The 25,124-nt window shown below is 52.9% G+C and overlaps 7 protein-coding genes across 7 annotated transcripts; 3 read left to right on the forward strand and 4 right to left on the reverse strand.

Annotated features, from left to right (window-relative positions):
- The first annotated feature begins 4,968 nt into the window (after positions 1 to 4,968).
- On the forward strand, positions 4,969 to 5,669 carry BO82DRAFT_28529 (uncharacterized protein). Its single transcript, XM_025631491.1, has 2 exons — positions 4,969 to 5,007; positions 5,063 to 5,669. The coding sequence occupies exon 2, from the start codon at positions 5,152 to 5,154 to the stop codon at positions 5,560 to 5,562; it is 411 nt and encodes a 136-aa protein (XP_025494108.1). The 5' UTR covers positions 4,969 to 5,007; positions 5,063 to 5,151; the 3' UTR covers positions 5,563 to 5,669.
- A 1,694-nt stretch (positions 5,670 to 7,363) lies between these two features.
- BO82DRAFT_352296 (pyruvate dehydrogenase (acetyl-transferring) subunit E1 alpha) lies at positions 7,364 to 9,142 on the forward strand. The gene is made up of 4 exons (XM_025634650.1): positions 7,364 to 7,561; positions 7,659 to 7,792; positions 7,852 to 8,306; positions 8,381 to 9,142. The coding sequence occupies exons 1-4, from the start codon at positions 7,442 to 7,444 to the stop codon at positions 8,884 to 8,886; spliced, it is 1,215 nt and encodes a 404-aa protein (XP_025494109.1). The 5' UTR covers positions 7,364 to 7,441; the 3' UTR covers positions 8,887 to 9,142.
- Positions 9,143 to 9,379: 237 nt separating this feature from the next.
- Positions 9,380 to 11,929, reverse strand: BO82DRAFT_330508 (uncharacterized protein). Its single transcript, XM_025633099.1, has 6 exons — positions 11,818 to 11,929; positions 11,177 to 11,697; positions 11,062 to 11,104; positions 10,455 to 11,004; positions 10,179 to 10,385; positions 9,380 to 10,124 (listed from the first exon to the last, which is right to left on the reverse strand). The coding sequence occupies exons 1-6, from the start codon at positions 11,855 to 11,857 to the stop codon at positions 9,665 to 9,667; spliced, it is 1,821 nt and encodes a 606-aa protein (XP_025494110.1). The 5' UTR covers positions 11,858 to 11,929; the 3' UTR covers positions 9,380 to 9,664.
- Positions 11,930 to 12,431: 502 nt separating this feature from the next.
- On the reverse strand, positions 12,432 to 14,469 carry BO82DRAFT_381814 (mitochondrial 37S ribosomal protein uS4m). The gene is made up of 3 exons (XM_025637884.1): positions 14,374 to 14,469; positions 13,795 to 14,289; positions 12,432 to 13,691 (listed from the first exon to the last, which is right to left on the reverse strand). The coding sequence occupies exons 1-3, from the start codon at positions 14,407 to 14,409 to the stop codon at positions 12,753 to 12,755; spliced, it is 1,470 nt and encodes a 489-aa protein (XP_025494111.1). The 5' UTR covers positions 14,410 to 14,469; the 3' UTR covers positions 12,432 to 12,752.
- Positions 14,470 to 14,915: 446 nt separating this feature from the next.
- On the reverse strand, positions 14,916 to 17,663 carry BO82DRAFT_430398 (putative DNA repair protein Rad26). Its single transcript, XM_025640618.1, has 2 exons — positions 17,026 to 17,663; positions 14,916 to 16,966 (listed from the first exon to the last, which is right to left on the reverse strand). Exons 1-2 carry the CDS (start codon positions 17,560 to 17,562, stop codon positions 15,155 to 15,157), a joined length of 2,349 nt encoding a protein of 782 aa, XP_025494112.1. The 5' UTR covers positions 17,563 to 17,663; the 3' UTR covers positions 14,916 to 15,154.
- A 681-nt stretch (positions 17,664 to 18,344) lies between these two features.
- cds1 (phosphatidate cytidylyltransferase) lies at positions 18,345 to 19,869 on the forward strand (the record flags this gene model as incomplete). Its single annotated transcript, XM_025637330.1, has 4 exons — positions 18,345 to 18,503; positions 18,565 to 18,937; positions 18,986 to 19,779; positions 19,831 to 19,869. 4 exons carry the CDS (start codon positions 18,345 to 18,347, stop codon positions 19,867 to 19,869), a joined length of 1,365 nt encoding a protein of 454 aa, XP_025494113.1.
- A 1,341-nt stretch (positions 19,870 to 21,210) lies between these two features.
- On the reverse strand, positions 21,211 to 22,879 carry BO82DRAFT_430400 (putative cyclin). The gene is made up of 5 exons (XM_025640619.1): positions 22,583 to 22,879; positions 22,436 to 22,517; positions 22,251 to 22,379; positions 21,818 to 22,145; positions 21,211 to 21,721 (listed from the first exon to the last, which is right to left on the reverse strand). Exons 1-5 carry the CDS (start codon positions 22,810 to 22,812, stop codon positions 21,267 to 21,269), a joined length of 1,224 nt encoding a protein of 407 aa, XP_025494114.1. The 5' UTR covers positions 22,813 to 22,879; the 3' UTR covers positions 21,211 to 21,266.
- Between the last annotated feature and the right edge of the window lie 2,245 nt (positions 22,880 to 25,124).

A 25,124-nucleotide genomic window follows, 5' to 3' on the forward strand; every position in this document is an offset into this window, starting at 1 on the left:
CAAATGAGCCGTGGTTGCGGCCCCCGGGAAGAAAACAATTCATGGCAAAGAAGTTTAAAAAGAAATAAAATAAAATAAAATAAGATAAATAAAAGTGAAAAGAAAATTGAACAGGGAAAAAGCAAAGAAAGGAAGCAGAAAAAAAAGAACCGAACTAGGCTCTGAGTGGGGCAAATGGCAGTCGAGCCATGGATGTTACAGACTCCCTAAGCCCACTGCGTGGGGCAGATCCAGGGACTTGATACCGTCCGGTTACCGTGCCAATTCCTTTACCCCCATGAACAGAGTTAACTTGATTTATTCCTTTCTATATGGTTTGCCCCTGAAGACAAGGTCGTCCGTCGGTCTTGATTAGATTAAAACCTCACGAACCCTATAGACTCAATAATATGCAGTATGCATCGGTATAATTTGGCACTGGCACTTTCCTAGGGTCCTCGGCAAACGGGAGACAGACGGGCATATGCGAGGTAGACTACGGAGTAGGATGGGCATCATCATCCCTGGGGTAGTTCAACCCATCCCTTTCAATCTATTCCTAGAGACTTCATAACCTGAAATGAGAACCAACCAAGTAGGCCGGTATGCAGACAGGTAGGCAGGGATCAGTTGACATCAGACGATCAAATTGCCTTGCTAAGGACGTAGGGATGTCTGTAGTCTATGGCCATCTTCTCACAGCCTGGATATGTCCATTCCATCTATCAGCTCGGCATCCTCGGAGATTTTCTCTTGAGGATCATTCATCAGCCCAGCCACGACCGGGTTTTTAGTATCTGCAGGTCGCCGCTATCGGGGACCGTCATGCGCCTCATCGGTCTTCTTGCTGCCTCTCCAAGGCTACCATGGAGAGATAGACCTTGGAGAAATAGTGACATGCAGAGCTGACGATGTCCATCGAAGTCTGTTATAAGGATCCTCGGGTCTCCAGCCGACACTCTTGCACAATGCAGCAACGATTGACCTCAACAATGCACAGTGGGTTGTCGATCCCTGAGCGTTTTCTGTCAGGTCTCCTGGGTGACTGAGTGACTGGGTGACTGAGTGGGAAAGCAGCATCTCTGGCGTGATTCTCCTGAGTTCCTGAGTCGAAGTTGTCGACTATTGTCGAAGGGTCGACCCATGGGAAAGCATGGCAGGACTGTTAGGGTGTTTAGAAGGAGGTAAGTACGTAACCCGCCGGCCAACGAGTGGTGGTGGTTGCTGCATAACAGCGGGATCCCCACCGTGGGTGAACTTCCACCCGCATGGCTAGCCTAAAAGGCTAAGGTACTGTACGTACTAAAGGTACACTTTTACCGTACTGTACCACACGCTAGCCCTACTCGGTCTTTATCCCCTAGTCTCAACTCTCCCAACCGTTCCCCCTCTCCCCCCTAAATGTCTGAACAGTCAAAGAAAAAAAAGGGGACACAGACAGACACTCAGGCTCTCTCTTCCAAGGAGGATAAGAATAACTAACTTACTAGTTGGTTGCCTTGGTTGTTCCTCTTTGTCTGCCTGACTGACTAGGGATTCTCAATCTGCACCCTGGCGGATGAATCATCCACCGGAACCCGACTGCTGGGTTCAGTCCAAAAATCCGACCATGCGGGGAATCAATCCATGGGTAATCAATCTATCGGCTCCCTCTCCACACTCGGTTTCCGACCGCAGTTGCAGCGCGGCAAGCAATTAATTGAGAGGCGAACTAAGGTACGCTGATGGTCTGTAGCCTGGTACGGTCCCTCAGGGCTCAGGAGCCAAGCATGTTGTCAATGTCTGCAATGTGGTCAAAGAACCGTTGGCATGAGACATGAGAGAAAGACCTGGTACCAGACTAGTTAGTGTGTAAGCATTTGAAGGTAAGGTTTAGTGCATGGACTACAGTATTTAGTACGAGGGCATACAAGTTGTTCATTTCACTTGGACCATCGTTCGTTCGTTCGTTGGTTCGTTCGTAGGCGCAGCAATGCTTGTGCGCCTCCGCCTCCGCCCTCGTCCCCATCTTCGTCCAATGCGTACCAATGCATACAAAAACGCAGACACCTCCGTTCCTCCTGCCCTACAGCATGAGGATTCAGCCCCCAGTCAGCCGAAATCCTATAGGAATTCAAGGATAGCCACAGGCTGCCATGGAACGCTGTCCAGCCCACGGATGATCGGCTCTCTTCCGGCTTCGCTGGATGATCGTCTGATCCGAACCATAGGACGGCTTTATCGGGGGGTGTGTTATCGGTGCGGTAACCTTGTTGGAGGTGGAGGAGGAGAATCATGGATGCTTTTTACCTCTCCATTCCTCCAACTTGATAGATGTAAACTTTAATTCAAGGTAGCAACGCACCACATTTGAACGTATGGCCACACTCCAAAGCATAATTGGGTGCTTTTCGACACGAGGTAGTTGATGAATGAATGAAGCCGGTGCAAGCAGTCCCCGACCGAGACTTGACCTCCTCTTGGCGATAGCCCTTATCCGCCCTGGGCGACTCCGTACCTATTCAGCACATTCTATGGACGAACGGCACAGACAGTGGTACAGCCAAACCTATTTCTTCCGAGAAGAGGCCATAGCCATCGGGGTCTTGCCGATGTATCACGTTGCCGTTGTGCCCAAATCTTTGCACATTATGGTCAACCGTGGGTCGCTAGTGGCAAAGAATGCGTGCTTGTTTAACAACGGTAGAGCCAGCGATAACTGAGCAATTAGCTTCGATGGAAGGTTTGAATGCTGTCAAGGGTCACTTGACGGCATCGTTCATCTATTGCCAGCCTACTCCAACCAATTTCCATAACTCTTCCTCGGTCGGTTCCTTCGAGAACCAGCGGCCGACTCGGCTTACTTCTGCTCTGCCAGATGCCGACCGCCCATCGATTCTATCCCGTATCTCATCTGGAGCCCCACGATTCAGATCTCTGTTCCCCCAGAACCCGGATTTCAACAATATGCACAGACGCCAGAATTCATTGAATGACTAGTCATGCACGAGCTTGGGGGGGACTGGACGGAAGTGGTCGGGGACAGTAGCCATCACCACTAATTTACTGTCTCCTTTCATCTCCACTGTCAAAGGCGTTGGACTGGTCAGATGTCGCCTCGCCCAGCTCGACCACCCGACAATTGAGCGCAGTCGGAGATGCTTAACAGAAGTACGATCAACTGAAAATAACCACCTGAAGCAACGGCAGTCTCGGACATTCCGTGCAGACCATTTCCACTCCACTTAGTTGCGAGGGAGAAACTATCGGAGCGACCATCCTTGAACAGAGTAAGTCCGTTGCGCTGCCAATGTGGCCAACAACCCATAAATTACCGCATTAAGCCAAACATGATCTCCGACAGGTTCATTGAAGCGGCCCCTGGAATTTACCACCGTTGACAAAATGGCACGCAGTGAAGCAGATATCCTTGTTCTTGAAAGGGGGGGGTTGAAACAGTCGTGAAACTCGCCTAATAACCACCTTTTGAGAGTTAATCTCGGCCGTCCGGGTAGCACGGCCCTAGACAATGAATGGCGGTACATTCCGACTGGCAATCAGGTGTATCACGCAACAAAGTCCTCGAGTGTACGAGCCAAAGATGTTTGGACTGAACACGATTGTGTTGTCAGGTCGTTGCCTCGAATGCGACCTGTCATGGACGAGGGCCGCAAAAAGGTATATAGTAATTCTGATGTGTGGGACCGATCACCCCCCATCCGCCCGCTATGACCGACTTACAGAGCCCACTGCATTATGTAGTTACTGCAGAGAGATAGATTATCTGCAGAGAGCTTGAGCATCGCAGAATAAGGCGGAAATTCCATCCGCCTATATGCTGCCCTCCGCGTTTTCGGCCAATTCACCTTCCCAGAAAGGCTGTCGAGGAACCAATAAATCGCATAGTCTGAGCCTCACGCAAGGTAACTCCATCGATCAGTGGGTTGCAACGACGATCTTCCGCAGGGCGCTGTGTAGATAAGTCGCCTCGCTGCGGGATTTGAACATCGGTTCATCATCGCTTGCCAATCTATTGACGCGAGTGTGATTCAAGGTGTCTTGTTTTGATTCTATACCTCGGTCCGGACTGACAGTGCGTATGTCCGTAGGCAAGTGGAAGGCCCCGGTCACGCCCCTTTATCGATAGTACTATAATTAATTCCAGGGCATACGGTAGGTCTCTACTTTGTAGTGAGCAAAGCGATCACGACTCATACATCAATCACCGCGGAATTGCTGATAGCCTGATACTCTGAGGGTCAGACTAATTAATTTAGCAGTGAACGGTTCCTCGGAACTCCGGGGGAGGAATGCACTTCTTGGGGTAGTGCTCCGTTTCGCAGAATCATCGATCTCTTCCAGTTACAATGAATCCGAACTTGGAATTACCCGGTGCTTTCCCATTGAGATTTAGTTGCGATACTGGACCTAAGACCTAGACTACCATCGGATCAATGGTCATGTGTGATGTCATCCACGATCCGCATACTACGATGGTCTTCAGACCCTCAGAAGAACAATCGATTAATCCGTACCTCCCTCCTCTGTTTGGATTTCGTATGGGTATTGCATCCAGAATCATCCTCAATTACCAGCGGCCATACCATACCGATCCATACATCCCGAGCAGGCTAATTGTGACCATGAAAGATTCACTTACCTCCAAACTAGCGAGGACTAACCGCCTAAAGCAAACTTTAACTGAAGCAATGCGATGGCGATTCCCCACCAGAGTCATGAAAGTTTTCCGGCTTCAGAACACAACAAATCGCACTCTTCTGCTCTTTTCTAGAATTCCCCCGGTCTGAAACTTCTCGCGATCTACCGAACCTTGAGACAGTAGTCGATGAACTATCGTCGGACATGGTCCAGAACAGGCAGGTCTCCTAGCCCCGCGCATTTGAGCCGTGAGAGTCATGCACTTGGCTGCTAAACTGCACCACTCTATCAGAGGTCCGACTCGACCTCGATCTTCCGGATCAGCAACGCGATGCTGTTCGCAGCTGAAAAGAGCATTTGTGCTGCGATGTGCCATGCCCTTATGTCTATGTAACAAGATCCACAACTACAAAACACTTACGCACATCACTGACCCAAAAACTAGGAGGTTTTGACAAGCGCGGCCCCAAAGAGTCAACAGGACTTATCCTTGCCCAACACGTACAACACCTCCATTCAATTGCACTTCAGGAAATGCTCCAGAAGCTGCGCAGAATAGCTAGAACAAGGTCTTCGAGGACTATGCCTTTTTTGAGTGCTGATTACTATTTCCAGTTTTCGGGCCCCATGCAAGAGCGCCCCCCCCCACCCTCTGTGACTGTCACGAACAGTATCACTGATACCAGTCTTGGGCTTATCCACCCCATTGCCACGTTTCGAAGGGAAACAAGAAATCCAAACGTGGGCTGGATATTAATAACAACGAACTATGGAGACTTGCGGACGAGCGATGGTCCCCCCGCTGTCCTATTTACGATACGAGGACAAGCTCAGTCGAGTTTGCGCGAGTCAACAGCAGCACGTCGGTGCATAATGAAAAATAAAAAAGCCTTGAATTGTTTGGCAAAAGGCTCAATAGCAAGGAGTCGCATTAGGCTGACATGATTACCCTAGATTTCGCCCCCTTTTTGTAATGCGATCACCAACTGATCAACGACCTCAAGGGCTCTGAACACAATTACCGCATCGAGGTAAGTCTGAGGACGGTGTTCAATGTGTCCTGCGCTTCCAGATTAGGTACTGTTAAGGTGCAGCCCACCCTGAGCGATCATTCGGGATCTGCCCGAATTTCTGGCTTGTGTTCGTGCCGATGCAGTGGTTGTGGTCGCTTAAATAGCCGCATGGGGGTAAGCTGATCTGGAGCTCCAGGACCCACCAGGACGGACGATGAAGCATTCGGAGCATCAGATTTATACCTACCCGTCCCCATTCTTGACATCTTGGTGTGCGTTGCTGCCATGCGACGTCAGAAATAGCAGACAGGTGACGCAAATGTCAGATCCCGGGCCTCTATTTGCCCCAAGGAAATCGAGGTATCGGTTATCGCGCGACAGGGGTTAAGACACTCACAGCTATGCTAGCCCAGGTGCACAGCCAGGATGGCCTTCAGCATCACTACCTATCATCTTGCAACGCTCGAAGGAACAATACCCTTGTCTCAACTTCCGATTAACATACAAGCAAACAATTCATCTGTTGGGACTTGGACGCATGTCAGCATAGTTCAACGTGCACGCCATGCACGCCATTGCTGACCTGCCCAGCTTACCGCTTACGGTTTCGCGTGGCGCTCCCAGCTAGACTTCAATGAGAGATGAAGACTCAAAAGAAGCAAGCATTTCATTCTAAGGTCTTATTGAACCTATGCTGAATGAGTAACAGTTGCACCGCCACGACCCAATATTATTTTGTGGTATGTATGTCGCGGTGAGATTCTAGCTCCTTGCTTTTTCCCATGTTCCCGTCACTGGGGCCAAAATGTCAAGGCGGGATCTGCCTCGACGATGCTACCAAAAGATAGAGTCGGAGGAAGTTGGAGCATGGACAAGGTTTTTTTTTGTTTTCGTGAATAGGCATGCCTTGTCATTCGAGTATATGGTCGAAGACGACTGGGATCATGCTGGCAAGGGTACGATGCTCAGCAGCCACCCAACAAACAGCATGTATTTTGCAGTGCGTCTGGAGTACCTATACCTTTTATCTTGCGAGCAGTGGCACAGATAAAGTCTAAATCACTGACCACTTGAGCAGCCAGAGGTAAAGTATTTGAATGGGGATAATGGTGCTCTGTAGTCCTGTGGATCAGATCGTGTCTCCGGTGGTTTAAAATTTATATATCGAGGCTGAGGCACTGAATCACGAGCCGTGGATTTGGTGATAGCTCCTGAGCCACGACCACAGACCTCCTTCGACTTCAACTCTTAATTCCTTATAACTTACCATCACTTGGAGACAGTCACATAACTTCGACTCTGCTAGACTAAGCTAAGTCACTTTAGCTTCAACGTTTAACCGCACTCAACGGAAGAGCTCGGGGCTAACATAGTCCGAAGCTGCCAAGGTTCCGGCGGTGACGGCCGGAGTGATGGAGTTGACCGCGACAGGTCAAGGGCAGGGGTGACGGACGGCATGACTGAGTAGATCCTAGGATTCTGGTAGAACATGACTCCTGGAAGTATTTACAATAGAGTTCATGTCAATAGAGAAAGAAAGTAGTTGAAGGTACTATCCATCGTACAACTACTACGTCAACGCCCGACAATCATTCGCCCGAGTCACTCGCGGCAGTTTGCTCGGTTTGCAACGGCTACACCGGACGGCCTCTAAGGGATGCTTATCTAAGCCCAGCCTGCCGAATTCCGCCTAGTCGCAGGGGAAAGTTTGTTCCCAACATATCCGGGTTGTTGAAAGATAACAGCAGCACTGCTCTCCCTCTGTTCACCTTCATCAGCATCTCGCTGTCCTCCGCTGCCTCCCATCCATCATGTTGTTCCGTGCTGCGGCCCGTCAAGCCGCCCCCTTGAGGCGTCAGGCCTTTGCCCCCGTTGCCCGTCGCTCCGTCACCACCGACGCTGCCTCGGCGCATGCTGAGAACGTCCCTCAGGTAAGACGCGGCTCCTCCCAGTTCACCCGATGGGACTTTCCTCAATGCTTCGTCCCCAATTTCGATGATTTCATCATCCAGCTAACAGTCCCTGTAGGAGGATGACAAGCCCTTCACTGTCCGTCTCTCCGACGAGAGCTTCGAGACCTACGAGATCGATCCCCCTCCCTACACGCTGGAGATCACCAAGAAGGAGCTGAAGCAGATGTACTACGACATGGTTGCCATGAGGTATGCTGCTACTGGTGTCCTATCTCGCATCAATCCCCCTATTAACAAGATTGGCACAGACGCATGGAAATGGCCGCCGACCGTCTGTACAAGGAGAAGAAGATCCGAGGTTTCTGCCACCTGTCCACCGGTCAGGAAGCCGTCGCCACCGGTATCGAGCACGCGATCTCCCGCGACGACAAGATCATCACCGCCTACCGGTGCCACGGTTTCGCCATGATGCGCGGCGGCACCGTCCGCTCCATCATCGGCGAGCTGCTCGGTCGCCGCGAGGGTATCGCCTACGGCAAGGGTGGTTCCATGCACATGTTCGCCCCCAACTTCTACGGCGGTAACGGTATCGTCGGTGCCCAGGTCCCCGTCGGTGCCGGTCTGGCGTTCGCCCAGCAGTACAACAACCAGAAGGCCACCAGCATCATCCTGTACGGTGACGGTGCCTCCAACCAGGGTCAGGTCTTCGAGGCCTTCAACATGGCCAAGCTGTGGAACTTGCCCGCCCTGTTCGGTTGTGAGAGTACGTTTTGCCTTCACCCTTTGAAACAGCACCGCATACGTTCCTGAGTCACACTACTAACAATCCGCCCCTAGACAACAAGTACGGCATGGGTACCTCGGCCGCCCGCTCCTCCGCCCTGACCGAGTACTACAAGCGCGGTCAGTACATCCCCGGTATCAAGGTCAACGGCATGGACGTGCTGGCCACCAAGGCCGCCGTCCAGTACGGTAAGGAGTACGCCACCTCGGGCAACGGACCCCTCGTCTTCGAGTACGTCACCTACCGCTACGGTGGCCACTCCATGTCCGACCCCGGCACCACCTACCGCAGCCGCGAGGAGATCCAGCGCATGCGCAGCACCCACGACCCCATCGCCGGCCTCAAGCAGAAGATCCTCGACTGGAGCGTCTGCACCGAGGAGGAGCTCAAGGCCCTCGACAAGGCCGCCCGCGCCCACGTCGACTCCGAGGTCGCCATCGCCGAGAAGATGCCCGTCCCCGAGAGCAACTCCCGCATCCTCTTCGAGGACATCTACGTCCGTGGCAGCGAGCCCCGCTGGATGAGAGGCCGCACTGTCGACGAGACTTTCTACTACTAGAAAGTTCTTTTTTCTCCGTCTTCAGTAAGCCAGCCATTGGTCGGTTGTAGGCAAAAGAAAACCGAGGGGAGGAGGACAGAAAGCTTAGGGAAGAGAGAACAGAGATGTCCGCTGGTGAAGAAAGAAAGACTCCAAGGATGATGATGGTGTTAGCGTGATGGGGGAACGACCCAGAAGGGGAGAAAAACAAGATCGGCCTTCCCGCTACGATTCTTGTTTTTTCTTCTCCCCGTCTGACACAAAGCATCTAAAAAAACCCCCCACACAATCTCACTCATACACACAGCTCTCATGGAACGGTTGTTATCAAACTATGTAATTTAGCCGGGAATTATCATTATTTTTTTTATCGTTGTTTTGGACTTCGTTCGTGCTTCGCTGGGGGCCCTTCCTGCGTGCTATACTATACCTACCATGTTCTAGATTTTTGGAGGCAATATAGACTGCGATGTTCGTACTTTAACTTGGTTGGCGAGGCTCAGAACGAGATGTAGGGCTTCGGAGTGGATCTTCTTTCGTGAACCATCCAGTGGAATTAAATATATATTTCAGGTATCTTGAAGGGTAATATGAGTGTGTATAGGAGGAAAGGGAGCAGAAGCAAGGAAACTGTTGAAGTAGCAAAAAAGCTGGCCGAGCAAACCGAACAGACAACACTGCTCTAGACCAGTGGGTATCATATGCAAACATATCACGATAAAGGAGAAGACCAAACAAGGAGGATATAAGGTATGAATATGAAGGTAAATGGGGGAAGAAAAACTGGAGGGAAAGCACGTCAAGACGGCTCCTGTCTCAACATCTCCAAAATCATCTCCTGCGTCCGTTGCACCGAGTCCAGCTTCTCCTCGAGACTCGCGCGGTCCTTGGCCAGCTCGGACCGCATCTCCTCGCGCATCTCCTCGCGGAGTTCGGCTTTGAGCTTGATGATGAGGTGAGTAGGGATCAGAAGGGAGGAGGCTTGGGACATCTTCGAGGCTTGGGTGGGCGAGGAGGGGTCGTCGGGATCAGAGCTGGAGTCAGATTGGGATTGTGATCGCTGTTGTGGTTGCTGCTGCGTCGTGGTGGTGGTAGCAGCGCGTGAGCGGCTGTCGGTTGTTTTGGTGGGTTTGGAAGAAGTTGGAGTGGTGGTGGAATTGGCAGCGTCGAGGTGGCGGTTGAGTTTGCCCAATGTCTCTAGAACGGCACTCATCATTGACGACGACTCTGCGTTACCCGCCTCGCCTCCTGAAGAGGCGCTGTTCAGTTGTTGTAGAGCGAGGGACCCGTCCAGAGACGGTCGGCCTCCGGACGCGCCGCCTAGCATAGTCGCTGGGACTGGAGTCGGGGTGTGGTACTGGGACTGCGGCTGACTGGCGAACATGTTATCGAATCCGGGGGGTAGACGGACTTTGGTGTGTTGGGGCGTGGAGGCGGGCGGCGTTGAAAGCGCTTGCTGCGACGGTGTTGGAAGCTGGGCAGCAGCACCACCAACATTCACCAGCGGACTTCCACTGCCACTTATACTCCCCGTCGCTTTCCAAGCCCCCAAGCCAGGACTGACCCCGTCATTGTTGCCGTTAACCCACACTTCCCACTCTCTGTCCTTTCTCTTCCTCGGCCTCCTCGAGTCCCTCTTCTCGATCCGCCTCGCCTCAGCCTCCTCCCACCTCTGCCACGTGGGAATCCACGCATCCACAGCAGCCCTCCATCTGAGATTCGACCGATCATCGCTCTCACTGCCCCCTCTCTCGCGCTGCTCGTCCAGAAACTTCATTCGTTGTTTAGTCACTAGTTCCACCTTGCGTCGGACCGAGTGCCACGAGTACGGATGACCCTGGTCGCGCGTGAATTCCTCCGTGACCGTCATCCACCACTTGCACAGGTTACTGCGCTGACCAAACTCGTGAGCATGGCGGTTGCAGATATCGAACAGCGAGACTTCCTCAAGGGTGGTCAGGCGCTTCCCGTGTTTGCGGGGACCTTCACGGTCGCCCGTGAGGTTTAGGGAGTTGTCAGCACTGTCGTTGCCTGCGGCGGTAGCATCGAGGTCGAGGTCATCGCGATCGTCGATGAGGATGGTAGTCGTTGTAGTGCTAGGTCGGGTTGTTGTCGCATTCCCGTTGGGGATGAGTCCGTCTCGGTTACTATTGGAAGGAGCAGTGGTAGTGGTGCTGTTGGCGGTTCCGCTATTACCTCCACCTACAGGGTGATGACCATGGCGACGCTGTTGCTGTTGCTGCTGCTGCTGTTGTTGCTGCTGTTGCTGCTGCTGTTGCTGTGTGCGAGCATGTGAATGCGCACGCGCGACTGCGCTCGCGCCCATCCCATCGGAAGAAACGTAATCCTGGTCTCCCAACGCGTCCGTGGTGGTGATCTGTCGTACGCTGCAATCAGAGGTATCGAAATCACTCTCTTCGCTCGATATGGAGACGGCTTGCTGTTGCTGTTGCTTTTGCTTTCGCTGTTTTTGTTGGTGTTGGTGTTGGTGTTGGTGTTGACGTGCATCAATGACCACGGGAACAGGCTGTTGTTGTAGTTGTTTTTGTTGAGAGTGCCGAGGAAGTGAGCGGGGGTGCGAGTGGTGCTGGTGTTGCTGTTGTGTATCAAGTGCAGTGGGCTGCGGCGTCGGCTGTTGTCGTATGCGCAGATTCGTGGATAAATTAGGGAGCGTTGCATGCTGTGGGTTGGCTCGCGCGGAAATCATCGAGGGAAGCCATGGCATTTGGGGCATCTGAAGGGTCGAGGCAGAGGTACTCGGGGGAGCAGCAGTGGGTGTAATGGTGGCCGCGGCCGAGTCAATGCGCGGATTTGAAGCGGCGGCGGCGGCGGCTGGGGCGGCGGCGTTTGCGGTGTGATGGGGAAGGTGTGGGAGGTGTTGGTGTCGGTGGTGCTGCTGCTGCTGCTGCTGCTGATGATGATGAGGTTGAGGATGTGTACGATGACCAGTACTGGCAGTGGCAGTTGAACCATGCCAGGGATACATGGACATGGTTTTCAGTGAGCGTTCCAAGTCTCCCCAAAGTGTTGAGAGGAGGAGAAAGAAGGAAAGAGGGAGAGGAAGAGGGAGCGAGCGAGCGAGCGAGAGAGAGAGAGAGAGAGAGAGAGAGAAGGGGAGTGGGCGTGATGGTGGAACCGTGGACAGCAACTGCGGCGGGCGGAGAACTTTAAGCTACTAGTAATAATGGAGGGGATGAATGGGTCAGTCATTCTCTCAATATTCACAATAACAATAATGCTATTATTGATAGAGTCGCCAAGCCCAAATCAAAAACCCTTGGTCTCGTTACGCCCCTCTGAAAAACTGGACGCAAATGTCTGCAGTTTAAGCCATTTCAGCCGGATGGGTTGGTCTAGAGCCCCGCGGTGGAGGTGGTGATTTATCATTTATCGTACTCGGTCTTTTTCAGGGGCTGCGCTTTTCAAGGTTGGTTGGTGTCTTACTACTCATACATACTACCTCATAGTTCGGAGTGATGGTCAGACAGCGTCTCGCTTGTGCTTCCTCACACCAAACGGGCACAAGCGATTCGCGATGTGTTCCAACAGAATATAGAATAGATACTCAAGAGTATATTCGTATTGATGATGTACAGTACAGTGGGATCCTCTCGCTTCGAATACCCTGGCTACGTCATTGACTTTTGCCCTCTCCCCCTGGTGATCGAGGGGAAACAACAAATCATAAAAAAGAAAAAGAAAAAGGAATACACTGTAGATAAGCACCCAAGATGCAGGTACACCAAGAAAAAGGACCAAACCAACACATCGAATAATCAGACACCCAGTAATACATGAAGACTGTGGAACAGGCCCGCAGAACGGAGAAACAGAGAAGAGAGAAGAGAAAATACAGATGATTGAATTAGAACCCACGTGAAATGCACCTACCGCCGTCTCAAGTACCACACAAACGCCGGGGTGGTGATTTTCTCGCCGAATGGCGTCGGCACCTCACCGAAGCCAGGACGAGCCACGGGGTGCCGCAAATACACAGCAGCGCAGATGTTGTGATTGACCTCCAAGTAACGGGGGATCGTGGCGAACGCACTCATGTAGTCACGCGGCCTCCAAGGGGTGGCATAGGGCTTGGTGCTATCGACCGGGTTGTCGCGCATCTGGATGAGCGCCCGGCGCAGCACTTCGAACTCGTCGTCCGAGAGTTCCGATGTGTCTACATCTTTCTCCGGGTTCTGGATGGCCTGACGGAACGCCTCAGACAGCTTGGTAGTGATGGGGCCGTTCTCGCCCGCCTTCGGTGTAGCATCCTTGGACTCGGATTTCTCGGTAGCAGACTCCTCAGTCTTTGCCTCCATCTCCGTCTTTTCTGCCTTCTGCTTCTCCTCCCCACCCTCCTTCTTTTCGGTCTCCTTCGCCTTAACGGGCTTCTTCTCGGCGCGCTTGGCCTTGAGCAGAGTCGTCAGCTCGGAGAATTGCTCCTCGAGGTTGGCAGTCAGAACCGTGCTGTTTCCAGAACGCGACAATACCCGACGAACGGCTTTCTGGAATCCACGCAGATCCTGCTTGCGCTTGGCCGGGAGCACATCCTTGCTGCTATTCATGATGGCCTTAGCCTGAGCCATGAGCGCCTTGAGGGTCTCGCGGGGGGCTTCAACCGGCGCCGACTCCTCCTTGGTAGCCTCCTCCGCGGCTGCCTCCTCCGCAGCCTCCTCGGCCTTCTTGGCCTCCTCGGCCGCCTTCTTGCGGGCCACTCGGGTCTGTCGTCGTTCCACCTTGTCTTTGGGCGCACCGGTGGCATACATGACGCGCTCGGGTTCAACCTGGAACATGTCGCCGGGGTTGAGCAGGTAGCCGGGGTATCTCATCTAGCATTGCGAGCCAGATTAGTATTCGTCCCACCGCGATTATCCGATCAGGTCGAGTAGAGCCTCCCCAAAAACAACAAAACAGAATGAGGAAGGAACCTACCGGCTTGCCATTGACCTTGACGGCGCCGTGCACCACAAACTGCCGGGCCTGCCGGGCGCTGCTCGCGAACAGGGCACGGAAAATAGCCGTGTCGAGCCGACGCTCCAACGGGGCGAACGTCATTTGAACGTAAGGCGTTTTTCTATCCCCCCCAAACCCCCCAGTCTGCTTAGACTCGGTAACCTCCTTATCCAACTCCCCAAACCCAGGCTGCCCTTCCGATTTGGGGGCCTTCGTCAGACCGGAACCGCGGCCGGCCGACATGGCGGAACCGTCATCTCTGGCCAGGTTGCTGGGGGCCATGGGCACGACGCTGCGCAAGCGGGGGGAGAACATGCGTGACCATTGCTTTTCGGAGACCTGTTCGCCGTGGTAGGCACGGGCGGCGGCCTTGGACTTCCATTTTTGCTGGAAGAAGGTGGCGTTGGGGCGGTAGCTGTCCTTCAGCCGACTGAGGTTGTACAGGTTATATTTGCTCCATGATTGCCGGATTTTCTGAACGGGGGAGAGAAGATATTAGAGCAGGACTAGGGTGGGGGGGGAAGGCAGGCCATAAGAAGTATCAATTGAAGAGCCTACCGGTTGCTTCAAGGGTGTAGTAGCCCTGTTCCTCATGTTGGCGGCGAGCTTTGTGGGAGGGGGAGGGTGTGCTGTATGTTGCTGCTCCGACTCTGCTGCTGCTGCTGTCTTTCTCTCCCGGAACTATCGCCGGCGGCCAAAACTTCGCTGCCGCGAGAGCACGTGATTGAATAAGCACATGATCTGGAGGTTCGTTGCTGACTGTGGCCTGAGCGCTGAGGCATACATAGTCTCCCGGCTGGCAACAGCTCTGATTGGCTAGAGAAAAGCTCGCTTGCGAGTAGCGCGGACTCACCGCCCCGCCAGCGGGTATATAATCTGCCTTCCCCCGTCGCCCTTTTACACTTTTTTCTTCTTTCTTTTCTTCATACTTACCTTGTTTGGGTGGCTGCGATCAAGAAGGCGGTCCACCACGGATTGGTCCCTGCATTGCACAGCGCGGCGGAACAATCCGTTCAACGGCCTTCGGGTCATTGACAGGCGTATTCTTTGGCACTCTTCCTTCGGGATATCTTTCTTTTCATCATCGCTTCGCCTTGTGCGGGGTTATGGAGAAGAGATGTTTGTACAATTAGGCTACATTTATATGTAAACAAACCGTCCTCACCCCAATGCGACATGCGTATTGCAATCCTCTCCGTCCAACACTCGGTCCAGAGCTCTAGATCTGTCCCTAATTATCTCCCGAGGTGATCGCTGCGGCTGTTGCGTGTCTACTTTGACATACCACTTTTCATTATTCGTTACACATTATGCTTCAAACTCGGCCTTGTACATCGCATCACTCATCCCGATTGGCATTGGGAAACGCCTCCAGCAGCGCCTCTGCTTCCTGCGGATTGACCGCATCATCGAGGATTTCATGTGCCATCTCCACCGTGTCATCCGTTATCCCCGCTTCCAGTACTAATCCTTCACTGAACGCCAGCCGGGTGAAGACAACCAGGAACTTCTGTTTTCCGCCCGCCACGCGACACAACTTGGCCTGCAGGTCCACCTGCTCACGGTGGCGCTGGATCACCCCGTACACAAGCCTCATCAACCCATTGATCATGGACGCGTGGAGGTCCTTTTCGGGCGGTAGGGTATATAACGCGTGCACCTCATCGTGCATGGCCCTGATCAGTCGTGCGAGCACAGTGGGATGAGACGCCAGGATCAAGCTACCGTGTGTGCTCTCCGGCGCCTGAAAATTGAACGCCACCGAGGTGAGGAAGGACAAAGCCTCCCGCCGCATATCGCAGATCTCATATGGCAGATACGGATCTTGCCCTTCATCCAGCTGCGGAGTCTCGCTTAGCAGGTTCGCAACGCGGTCAACGATGTAGTTCTCGTTGGCGATTTGGTCCTGCTCGGTACTTTGGATGGACCCGAACGAGCCTTCTCGAATGCTCGTCGACAGCAGGCTAAGCATCAAGCTGATGTCTCTTAGCGGCTGCGAGCAGTTTAACATCATCAAAACAAAGTCGTACCGCATGCAGCGCCAAAACGTCGTCATCTCCCGCTCCACATGCAAGCGTCGACAGACCAGTTGGAACAGAAGACTCAACGCTTCAGTCGAATCTACTAATGGTTCCAACTGAGACAACGGGGTCTTCCGTACCTGGCCCAGGTTTTGTCGAGAAACAGGAGAATGTTTGAAGCGGGGAACACCGTTGACATCCCCGGACTCCTGTAGGATGGGTATCAAGTGCTCAATCAAGTCCGGATCATACGATGGCAGATCGATCGAGATCAGGAACCCCATTATTGACAGGAACATGGGGATGGGGAGATAATACTTCTCGCTCAATGCACGACCCCACAATGAGATGATGGCCCGCCCATACTCCACCATATAGTTGCCAAAGTCAAGCTTGGCCGTCTCACCCAGCAGGATTGTAGATAACATCTGCTGGGGATCGGAGGGAAAGGCCAGCCCGGCCATGACTTCAATGTCAGGCTTTCCATCCACAGCTGTCCGGTGATTCAAGATACGCTTCACGATGCTGCTGTCGTAGCTCCTGGCGAAAGGAACAGCTTGTTGGGGAAGGACATCCACCATTGCATCGTCGGACAAGTCCTCCGGTGCTTCGTCCGGCAGGGGCTCTGCCTGCGGACTCAATTGCAATGGCGTGGGGCTGTCCTGACTGAGCTTCCTCTTCCTCTTTCCAGGCACAGTTGGTGTAGTGCGCTTCGACTTCGCCGACTTAGTAGGCGAGATAGCGAGGATCTCATCATCGTCAAATCCGTCTCGGAAAGGCAGGACCCTGGTTTTCTTTGGAGTCACCGGCGGCGCTTTTTCCTCCGTCCGAGGCCTTGCCTTCAGTTGGTTGACGCGCATCGCTTCCTCAGCCAAATCCTGTTTGAGGAAAGCATTCTCCGTGGCGAGCATCTTGCCCTCTGCACGCGCAGCCTCAACCTCTTCTCTGTGCCTGGCGGCCTGCTCGGCCATGGCCCTGCGTAGTGCCGTCATCTGTCGATCATAATCCTGAGTGACCTTGGCCTGGTTGGCTCGAATGATGGCAATCTCGCCGGTTTTCGTTTCCGCGATCGATTTGGCTGCCGTCAGCTCTTCTAGTAGCTGCTTATAACGTTCATTCTCCATCGCCAGCTATTTCAACGATTAGTTCTGTGGGTGTGCAGTCTCCAATCACCTCTCCCTAGCATTACCTTCTCGCTCAGTTCCGCATGAGTCCTGTGCAGCTCAGCATATTGAGAGGACCCTCCTACCCCCTCAATTTCCATGGGATCAGGCAGGTATCCATATTCGTCCTCCGCCTCGGCTCGTAGATTACCATGTTCAACGTGAGGATGCGGTTCGTTGTGATGGGCAGGTGTAGCAAAGACGGAGGCTTGCTGGAGCGCATCGTCCGGTTGGATGGCGACGCCATTCTCCAGGACCTCCGCGTCGAGCTCGCCTATGTCCCAGTTGTCATAGTCATTGGTCAAACCAGAGTGTAAACGCGGAGGAGGTTGTAACGTCGCATTGGAAGGCTTGAGATTATCTCCGGAGATAGTTTGATGATCGGAGCGGACATAAGGGCGAGTCGAGACCGTCAACTCTGGCAGGGGTTGTTGTTGTTGTTGTTGTTGGGTAGCTGGAGCTTGAGTGGCGCGGTATGCATTTTGTTCGAGTTGGTAGAGGGTGCCCGGTGGCAGGTCGTCGAAGCCATCGTCGGAGAAGAAATCATCATCGTTTTCTTCCATGCCCAGCGATGGACGATCGCCATGAGATGTACGTGCTGGTTGCAAGAAGGTAGGTAGGTTAGTAGATGTGCTGAGCGTATGTTGGACGATCAGTTAACAAATAGAGAGACGATGAATGCGGGAGGGAAAGAAAAAAAGAGGTAACACTTCATGTACTAGCAGTTAGGTTAGTAAGTGCCGTACATACAGTAAGTAGTTGACTGACGTCGACGGGGGTTAGGCGCGTAATCGTAATCAGGAATTCCCGCCGGCTCCCTCCTTCTCTCCCTCCCTCCCTCACTCAACCTTTCTCCTCCTCATCCTCCTCCTCCTCCACCTTTTCCCATCTCCACCTCTTCTGATACAAAAAACCTTCCCTACTTTCGCCTCGACTTTTTGTCTTGTCGACACTTTTGTGGAACGGTCAGTCACCCTAGGTGATTTCTCAGGCTTGCAATCAAATCAGACCAAAAGCCACCTTGATCGTAATTGCTCGAGGTTCACGTCTACTTGTTGTCTTCATTCCTCGGTCGCCAGTTCACATGAATTTTCCTTAAGCACGACGATCATTGCTGCTTCACCCTTTTTTTTTTGTGCTCTGGCATCTCTGCTACCCTTTCCCCCTTTTCTCTTCACCTTTTCTCTTTTGATCAGTTCCACCCTTACTTGGTTCGGCCCCTTCCGAACCTTTTTCTCAGCTCCCAAGCTCTCCCCAGCTTCTCCTTCCGGCCCCGCGCGCTCCTCAACCCAAGCAGCCGCTCAGTTCCGGTTTCCCCTCGTCTGTACATACATACTCTTCCACTATGTCCAAGACTCGTCGGAACGTCAGATTTCCACACAGGATGTCGAATGCCTCGGAAGGTCGTCGGTCCAGTATCTCAGAGGCCAGCGACATCCTGTCTGACCCGGGAAGTCCGTCCAAAGACGGCACTGTCGCGAAGCCGGCCACAATTCCGGAAGAGGTGAGCAGCGCACCACCACCATCTGCACAACCCAACAGACATGCTGACCACGCGCAATTAGAAATCCGAAAAATCCCAATTATCCGACTATGAAAAGAAGAAGCAGACCTTCATAACGCGCACGATATGGACCTTTGTCATGATCTTCGGCTTCTTCGTCGTCCTTTTCTCCGGTCACATTTACATCCTCGGTATCGTCACCGCCGTTCAGATCGTCTCGTTCAAAGAAGTCATTGCAATCGCCAACGTGCCCAGTAAAGAGAAGAACCTTCGCTTCACAAAGTCGCTGAACTGGTATTTCCTGGCGACTACGATGTACTTCTTGTATGGAGAGAGCGTTATCTATTATTTCAAGCATATCCTATTGGTTGACAAGGTCTTGCTCCCTCTGGCGAATCACCACCGCTTCATCAGCTTTATGCTTTATGTCATGGGTAAGTTTAGATTCTGTATCCCAAATATTGTCTTTACTGATTGGCTAGGTTTCGTTTTCTTCGTCGCGTCCCTGAAAAAGGGACACTATCGGTTTCAGTTCACTCAGTTTGCCTGGACACATATGGCCTTGTACCTCATTGTTGTTCAAGCCCACTTTGTCATGAACAATGTTCTGGAGGGAATGATCTGGTTCTTCCTCCCCGCCTCTTTGGTCATTGTTAACGACATCTTCGCTTATGTCTGCGGTATCACGTTTGGTCGGACCCAGTTAATCCAGCTGTCGCCCAAGAAGACCGTTGAAGGCTTCATTGGCGCATGGATTTGCACCATCATCTTCGGTTTCTTCATCACCAACATCCTCATGCGCTACAAGTACTTCATCTGCCCGGTCAACGATCTCGGATCGAACGTGTTGACCGGCCTCGAGTGCACCCCCAACCCGGTTTTTGTTCCTGAGCCGTATTCGTTCCCAGAGTGGACCGGTGTCGAGAAGACTTTTTACATTGAGCCTATGCAGTTCCACCTCATGGTCTTTGCGACCTTCGCTTCTCTCATTGCCCCGTTCGGCGGTTTCTTCGCCTCTGGGCTGAAGCGGACGTTCAAGATCAAGGACTTTGGCGAATCGATTCCCGGCCACGGCGGCATCACCGATCGGATGGATTGCCAGTTCATCATGGGATTCTTCTCCTACATGTACTATCACAGCTTCATTGCCGTCTATAAGGCCAGTGTTGGGGACATCATCGAGGCCGCCATCACCGGCCTCACTGTCGAGGAGCAGCTAGAGGTTGTTCGTGGCCTTGGCAAATATCTGTACAACCAAGGAACTGTTTCTGAAACGGTATGTTACGCGCAAAATACTTTAAATAACAGTGGGTTAATATGTTTGCAGATCTTGGAGTGCCTGAACACTGAGCTCAAGCGCCGCTAGAGCGTCACAATTCTATGATGACCTATTCTTGTTCCGAGACCTTTCTCCGTGATGAAGTCCTCCTTTCTCCTTCTTTCCTTCCGACATATCGGAGGGTTACCCTCCTACAGCTCACGATCAAAATATGCTTTTTATAATCTACTCTTTCTTCTCATCTTCCCGAGCGCAACCGTCTGACGGACTCACTTGGACAGGAATCGCTAGGCTCGTCTACAAAATCCGGGCTCTCTTTGACATGTGCATATGCCTCTCGCTCTCGCAGCAATATCATACCATCGGAAAGCCCTGGAATATTTCTTGGGCGAATGAGAAGGACACGGTGAGATGAATCGACCGGAAGCGAGGGAAGGAGGGGTACCTCCCTACGTGACGTGACGGACGATTTGTCGTCTAGCACCTCACCATAATATGGGCGGGCTTTTTCGTTCTTCTATATTCTAGACCCCTTCTTCTGAGTCGTGGCGGCAACGGGATAGAGCATGTCTCAGTAGGTAGACGTCCTTTTATATTGTAAAAATGTGGATATATAGCAACATTTTGCTGGGTGCGTCTGTTCTTGGGCTGTAATTGTGGTTAACTATGGCTTCCACATCTTATTACTGAGTGATGTTTTCTGTATGATGAGGAACAAAATGGTCGTGCCTTCGTTGCTTTGCAACATGATATCCGGACTTTTTGGAAGAAAAGCATGAGGGTAATCTAGGTATAAACGACATGCTATTCAAAACTATCTTCTTTCTCTTTTGTCTATCATAATGACCGTGGTAGGGTACTCGTGGTATATGCCGCGCCTGAGTCAACTGCAATATGAGCGCGGACCGGCCGGGTGGGTTTCTGCTGTCATGCCTTCACCTTCACTCCCGCCTGGCCGACTTGCTGTAATTCCTCCGCTGGCCCCGTCGACACTCAAGGATTCTCGGTTGCCTGGACCGCGACGACTCGTGGGATGACGCAGACCCGGTTCTTCGTCCTCTCATGATACGGGGTGTTGCGTGGTCCAAAGTCACCACCGTACCTGATCTGTGTATGGGAGATATGAGTAGGAGCATGGGCTTTTCGAAAGCGTAGGGCATGGTAGGGTTCCAGCGCATACACCTAGGGATGACCGAAATGCATCACTGGATGACGGATGGCGTGCCCCATGACATGAACAGCATGGGCGATCAGCAGCCCTGCGTAGCAGCGATAGCAGCCAGCCGCAGACCACCATCCTTTCCGCCAATCTCAGCTGATGCGGATCTCTCCTCCACGCCTCACCCATCACCAATCACCCATACACCCCCTCCCCGCCATTCATATCGACAGCCCCTCCGTCAAACAGAGATCCAAAATGAAACCCACCCCACCCCCCAAAAAAGAATCTTACATAAATAGTCCAGAATAAAGTCCGGGGTTGTTCACTCCTCAACTTCATACTCTTCGACCTCCACCCGGAAATACTCCTCGACGCGGGCCCTCTCCCCCTCCGCGCGGTCGGGCTCCAACATGAACCGCACAGCGTTCTTTTCGCCGGCGCGGGGGCGGTCCCCGTTCGCAGCGACAGGGGTCAGCGGATGGGCGGGTTTGTCTGCGGCGCTGCCGTTGTTGTTGTTGGCGGCGCTGCCGTTGTGGCTGCTACTGAGGTGGTTACCTGCACTTGTACCATTCGTGTAGGCCTTGCTGCCCTTGGGACCGCGCGGCGGCGCTTTTGGCTTCGCGTCGACCCAGTGCGTGTACCGGGGAAGTTTCTTCTCCTCTGCCTCGGAGTTGAGCGGGATGCGGACGGTCAGGAACCGGTCCGCCGGGAAGTGCGGGCCCACGGTGGAGGAGGCGCGGTTGTGGGTGTAGAGTTCTAGGACGTCGAGGAGGGTTTCTGCCGGGTTTGGGTTAGTTGTATGGTTTCCATCAGGAAGTCCAGGTCATCCTCTGAGTTCGGATCAGAATGAAGGGAGAAGGGGAAATCACGAACCCATAACCTCCTCCCGACTCGTCTGCCAATCCTCGTAGTCCACGCCCCGTTCGACCTCGGGGATGCGCTGGTCCAGCAGCCGGCCCGCCAGCTCCAGGGCGCTGAACGCCATGGTCGAGGTGGTCTGCTTGATGGGCGCGTAGGTCCGATACAGATCCTGCGCGATGCGGTAGGCGACGGTCGAGACCTCGGACTGCGAGGTCAGCCCGTACTTGCGCGCCAGCTTGACGAGCGTCTTCTGCGGGTGGCGCGTGCGGAAGTCGAAGCCGGAGGATTCGAGCATCAGGCGCTCGAGGCCGATGATGCCCCGGGCGGGGATGTCGAAGGCCTGGGTTTGGGTTGATTAGTCTGGAATGCAAGACTTGTGTAGTCAATTTGGAGTGAAGAAGGGCTGAGAAGAAGATGGATTTGGTAAGACAACGGGGCATGCTACCTGGTTGTCCGGAGCCACGTGCTCATGAGGGGGCAGCTTGAGATTATACGCTGCACAGACGATCTCACGGGATCGCTTGAGCGTGTCTTCGACCTTGCAGGCCGTGAAGAGAGCAGCCGTAGCAGCATCCTGGGGAGTTTCGTTAGTACTGCACTATTGCTGGGTCAGAAGTACTGGAGACTTACCGTGTAATTGTACTCGTTATCCGGATGAACGAGCCGGAACTTGTGGTAGTACATCACCGCCGTGTTGAAGGTGCGAATTGGGCTATGCATGACATGTTAACTTTCTTGATTTTCTGGATTGAAAAATGGAATGAGAGATAGACATACAGAAACAGGTTGCGTCGTACGCTGTCAATCCACGTTACTCCCTGTAGGCGGAGGGACTCCTCGCGCAGGGGATTGACTCCCATGGCGGCAATACATTGCTGGATGGTCTGCTCGAAGATGTACGGCTTGGCGACCTGAATGAATGAAGGATGGATGGGCGGCGGGTCTGGGGCCACTGTGGTGTCGGGTGAGGTAGACGAGTGCGCCTCTTCTCTTCTGTCAGGCGCCATCTTGGTTTAATTCTAGATGCGGTCGCATGCACTGCTCTGTCGCAGAATAGATGATGGCTGATGGTTGTGGTTTTGAAGCTGGGGAGAGGGAAGTCCCATCCCATTCAATGATTGGTGTAATCCAGCATCGTCAGCCGGTGGTCAGGTGATCTATTAGAATGCTAGTGCATGTGCTGACTAAAACAGTTAGTACGAGCATGTATAACATCCTGCTCATCTCAACATGTAAGGCCTGAATGTATTGTTTTGAATAGCTTCCCCAGCTAGCTGATAAGTTGAAGAGAGCTCGTACATGTAGCCTATGTAAATAGAGCAATGATATAGTTTCTAGACTGGGAATAGTGTGAATGGACCCAAATAACAACGACAAGAGAAAAGAAAGCAGGGGAACTGAGATAAAGAAATGTTCATAAATGAAACGGAAAAAGAAAAAGTTCAAAAGATGCTATCTGATCAATCAGTGAAGGCTATATCTCTCACTTTGACGTACAAGGATTGTGCGGATATCCGACCACAGAGATACAAACCACAGTGTATGCTCAGCCTAAGGGATTGTAGTAATATGTCTGATTTTCTTTGGAAGGCGGTTCAAACTTGTTCTACCATTAAAAGGTATAGGGTTTATATGTCAGAAAGGAATGTAAATCACAACCAGGCATCAAGAAATTAACATCAAAAATCACCCCAACGCCGTGGGAAATTGAACTATCATTACGCATGGCTTGAAAAGGGGTCATCCCTTTTGTGCAGAGTATATATACATAACCAACAGAATTTCTTTGGTAGATGCTCATTTCTCTGATCATGATTTCTTCAGCTCTTTAGCACTGCTATAGAAACCAATGAAGGACATAACATGAGACAATTGCGAGACTTCCGGACCATTAGGTCCGGTGGTCAGGGGGTATCATAAATTTCGTAACGGGGCCATTGCGCATCATTTAGTCGCTCCTCATCAATCACTCCTGTGAGCCTATCTGGCTGCAATCCGCGACTTCGCAAACCTGTGGGCAGACGAGCCGATCAAACAATAATATATGTTGCCGAGGTGGGATGTTCACTCCCTACCAATGTAGCCTCTTCTTCTGTCCCCGTGTCATCACAGTCATCATCGTCGTCATCCGTGGTGTCATCAAGTCCACTTCTCTCGGTCACCTCGCAGCAACACCCCGAGTCTTTGAGGGTAAGTTCTTCCTCATCGATGACCGTGCCAACACTGGCACTACGATCTAACTCACTAGTCCGGCGCGGCTTCAGCCGTCCTTCCTCATCGAACCAGGTCTCTCCGCCGAAGGGATTCTTGCGGGCTAGATCAAAGGCGGTGCTGCCCCGGGCGTGGCCGAATGGGGTGAAGCCGTCATGGGCCTTGGCTGAGTCTGGGGCCTCCAGGGAGAGGTCGCCGCCGGCGTCGACTAGGAGACGGAAGAGAGACTCGCGGCCGCGCTCGGCAGCCAGGTGTAGGGCTGTCTTGCCATTGGCAGTCATGGCATTGACGTCAGCACCCAAGGTGAGGAGGAGGGTCACCAGCGACGGGCGGGGGATAATAGCCATGACAGCCAGGTGCAGCGGGGTTTCGCCGGCGGCGGAGGCGGCGGCGGCATTAATATCGGCTCCGTGCGCTAGCAGGAGCTGGATGTACTTAGCTATCGTATCGAAGGAAGCGTCCGGCAAGCCCGTTCCGGTGGCCACGGCCTGGTGTAGAGGGGTCCAGCCCTGGGTAGAGAGCGAGGTGGTGGCCGAAGGGAGGTGGAACTCAATAGCCAGCTTGAGGATGTCCAGACAGTCATCGTTGACAGGCGGCGTTATGTGCAGGATAGTCTCCCCCTTCGGTGTCTCTACGTCAAGCTTAGCGCCTCGATCAAGGAGAAACAGGAACATCGCCCGGTTTCCCGCCCGCGCTGCACACTGCAGCGGGGTGTAGCCTTGTGAGGTACGTGCCTCGATGTTAGCCCCCTGGTCGATGAGCTTCGATGCGATCGCTGTGTTTGCTGATTTCCTCGCTTGCTCATGCAGCAAGGACGACCCTTCCTTGTTCCAGGCGTTGATGTCCGCTCCGCCTATGACCAGCAGGTCAAACGCTATCCAGTGCTTGGCGTGCGCCGCCAGCTGCAATGCTGTGAAACCAGACAGGGAGCGGGCTTCCACTTGGGCACACCGTTGAAGCAGGAGCGAGATTGCTTCACAGTTATCTGTGCTGGCCGCCAATTGAAGTGGCGTGAAGCCGTCTTCGTTAGTCATGTCGATCGATGCACCTCGGTCAAGAAGAAAGAGTATGATGCGAGGTCGTCGGTATTTCACAGCAAGATGGAGTG

Source organism: Aspergillus uvarum, assembly GCF_003184745.1.
Source record: "Aspergillus uvarum CBS 121591 unplaced genomic scaffold BO82scaffold_13, whole genome shotgun sequence".
Classification (NCBI taxonomy): Eukaryota; Fungi; Ascomycota; class Eurotiomycetes; order Eurotiales; family Aspergillaceae; genus Aspergillus; species Aspergillus uvarum.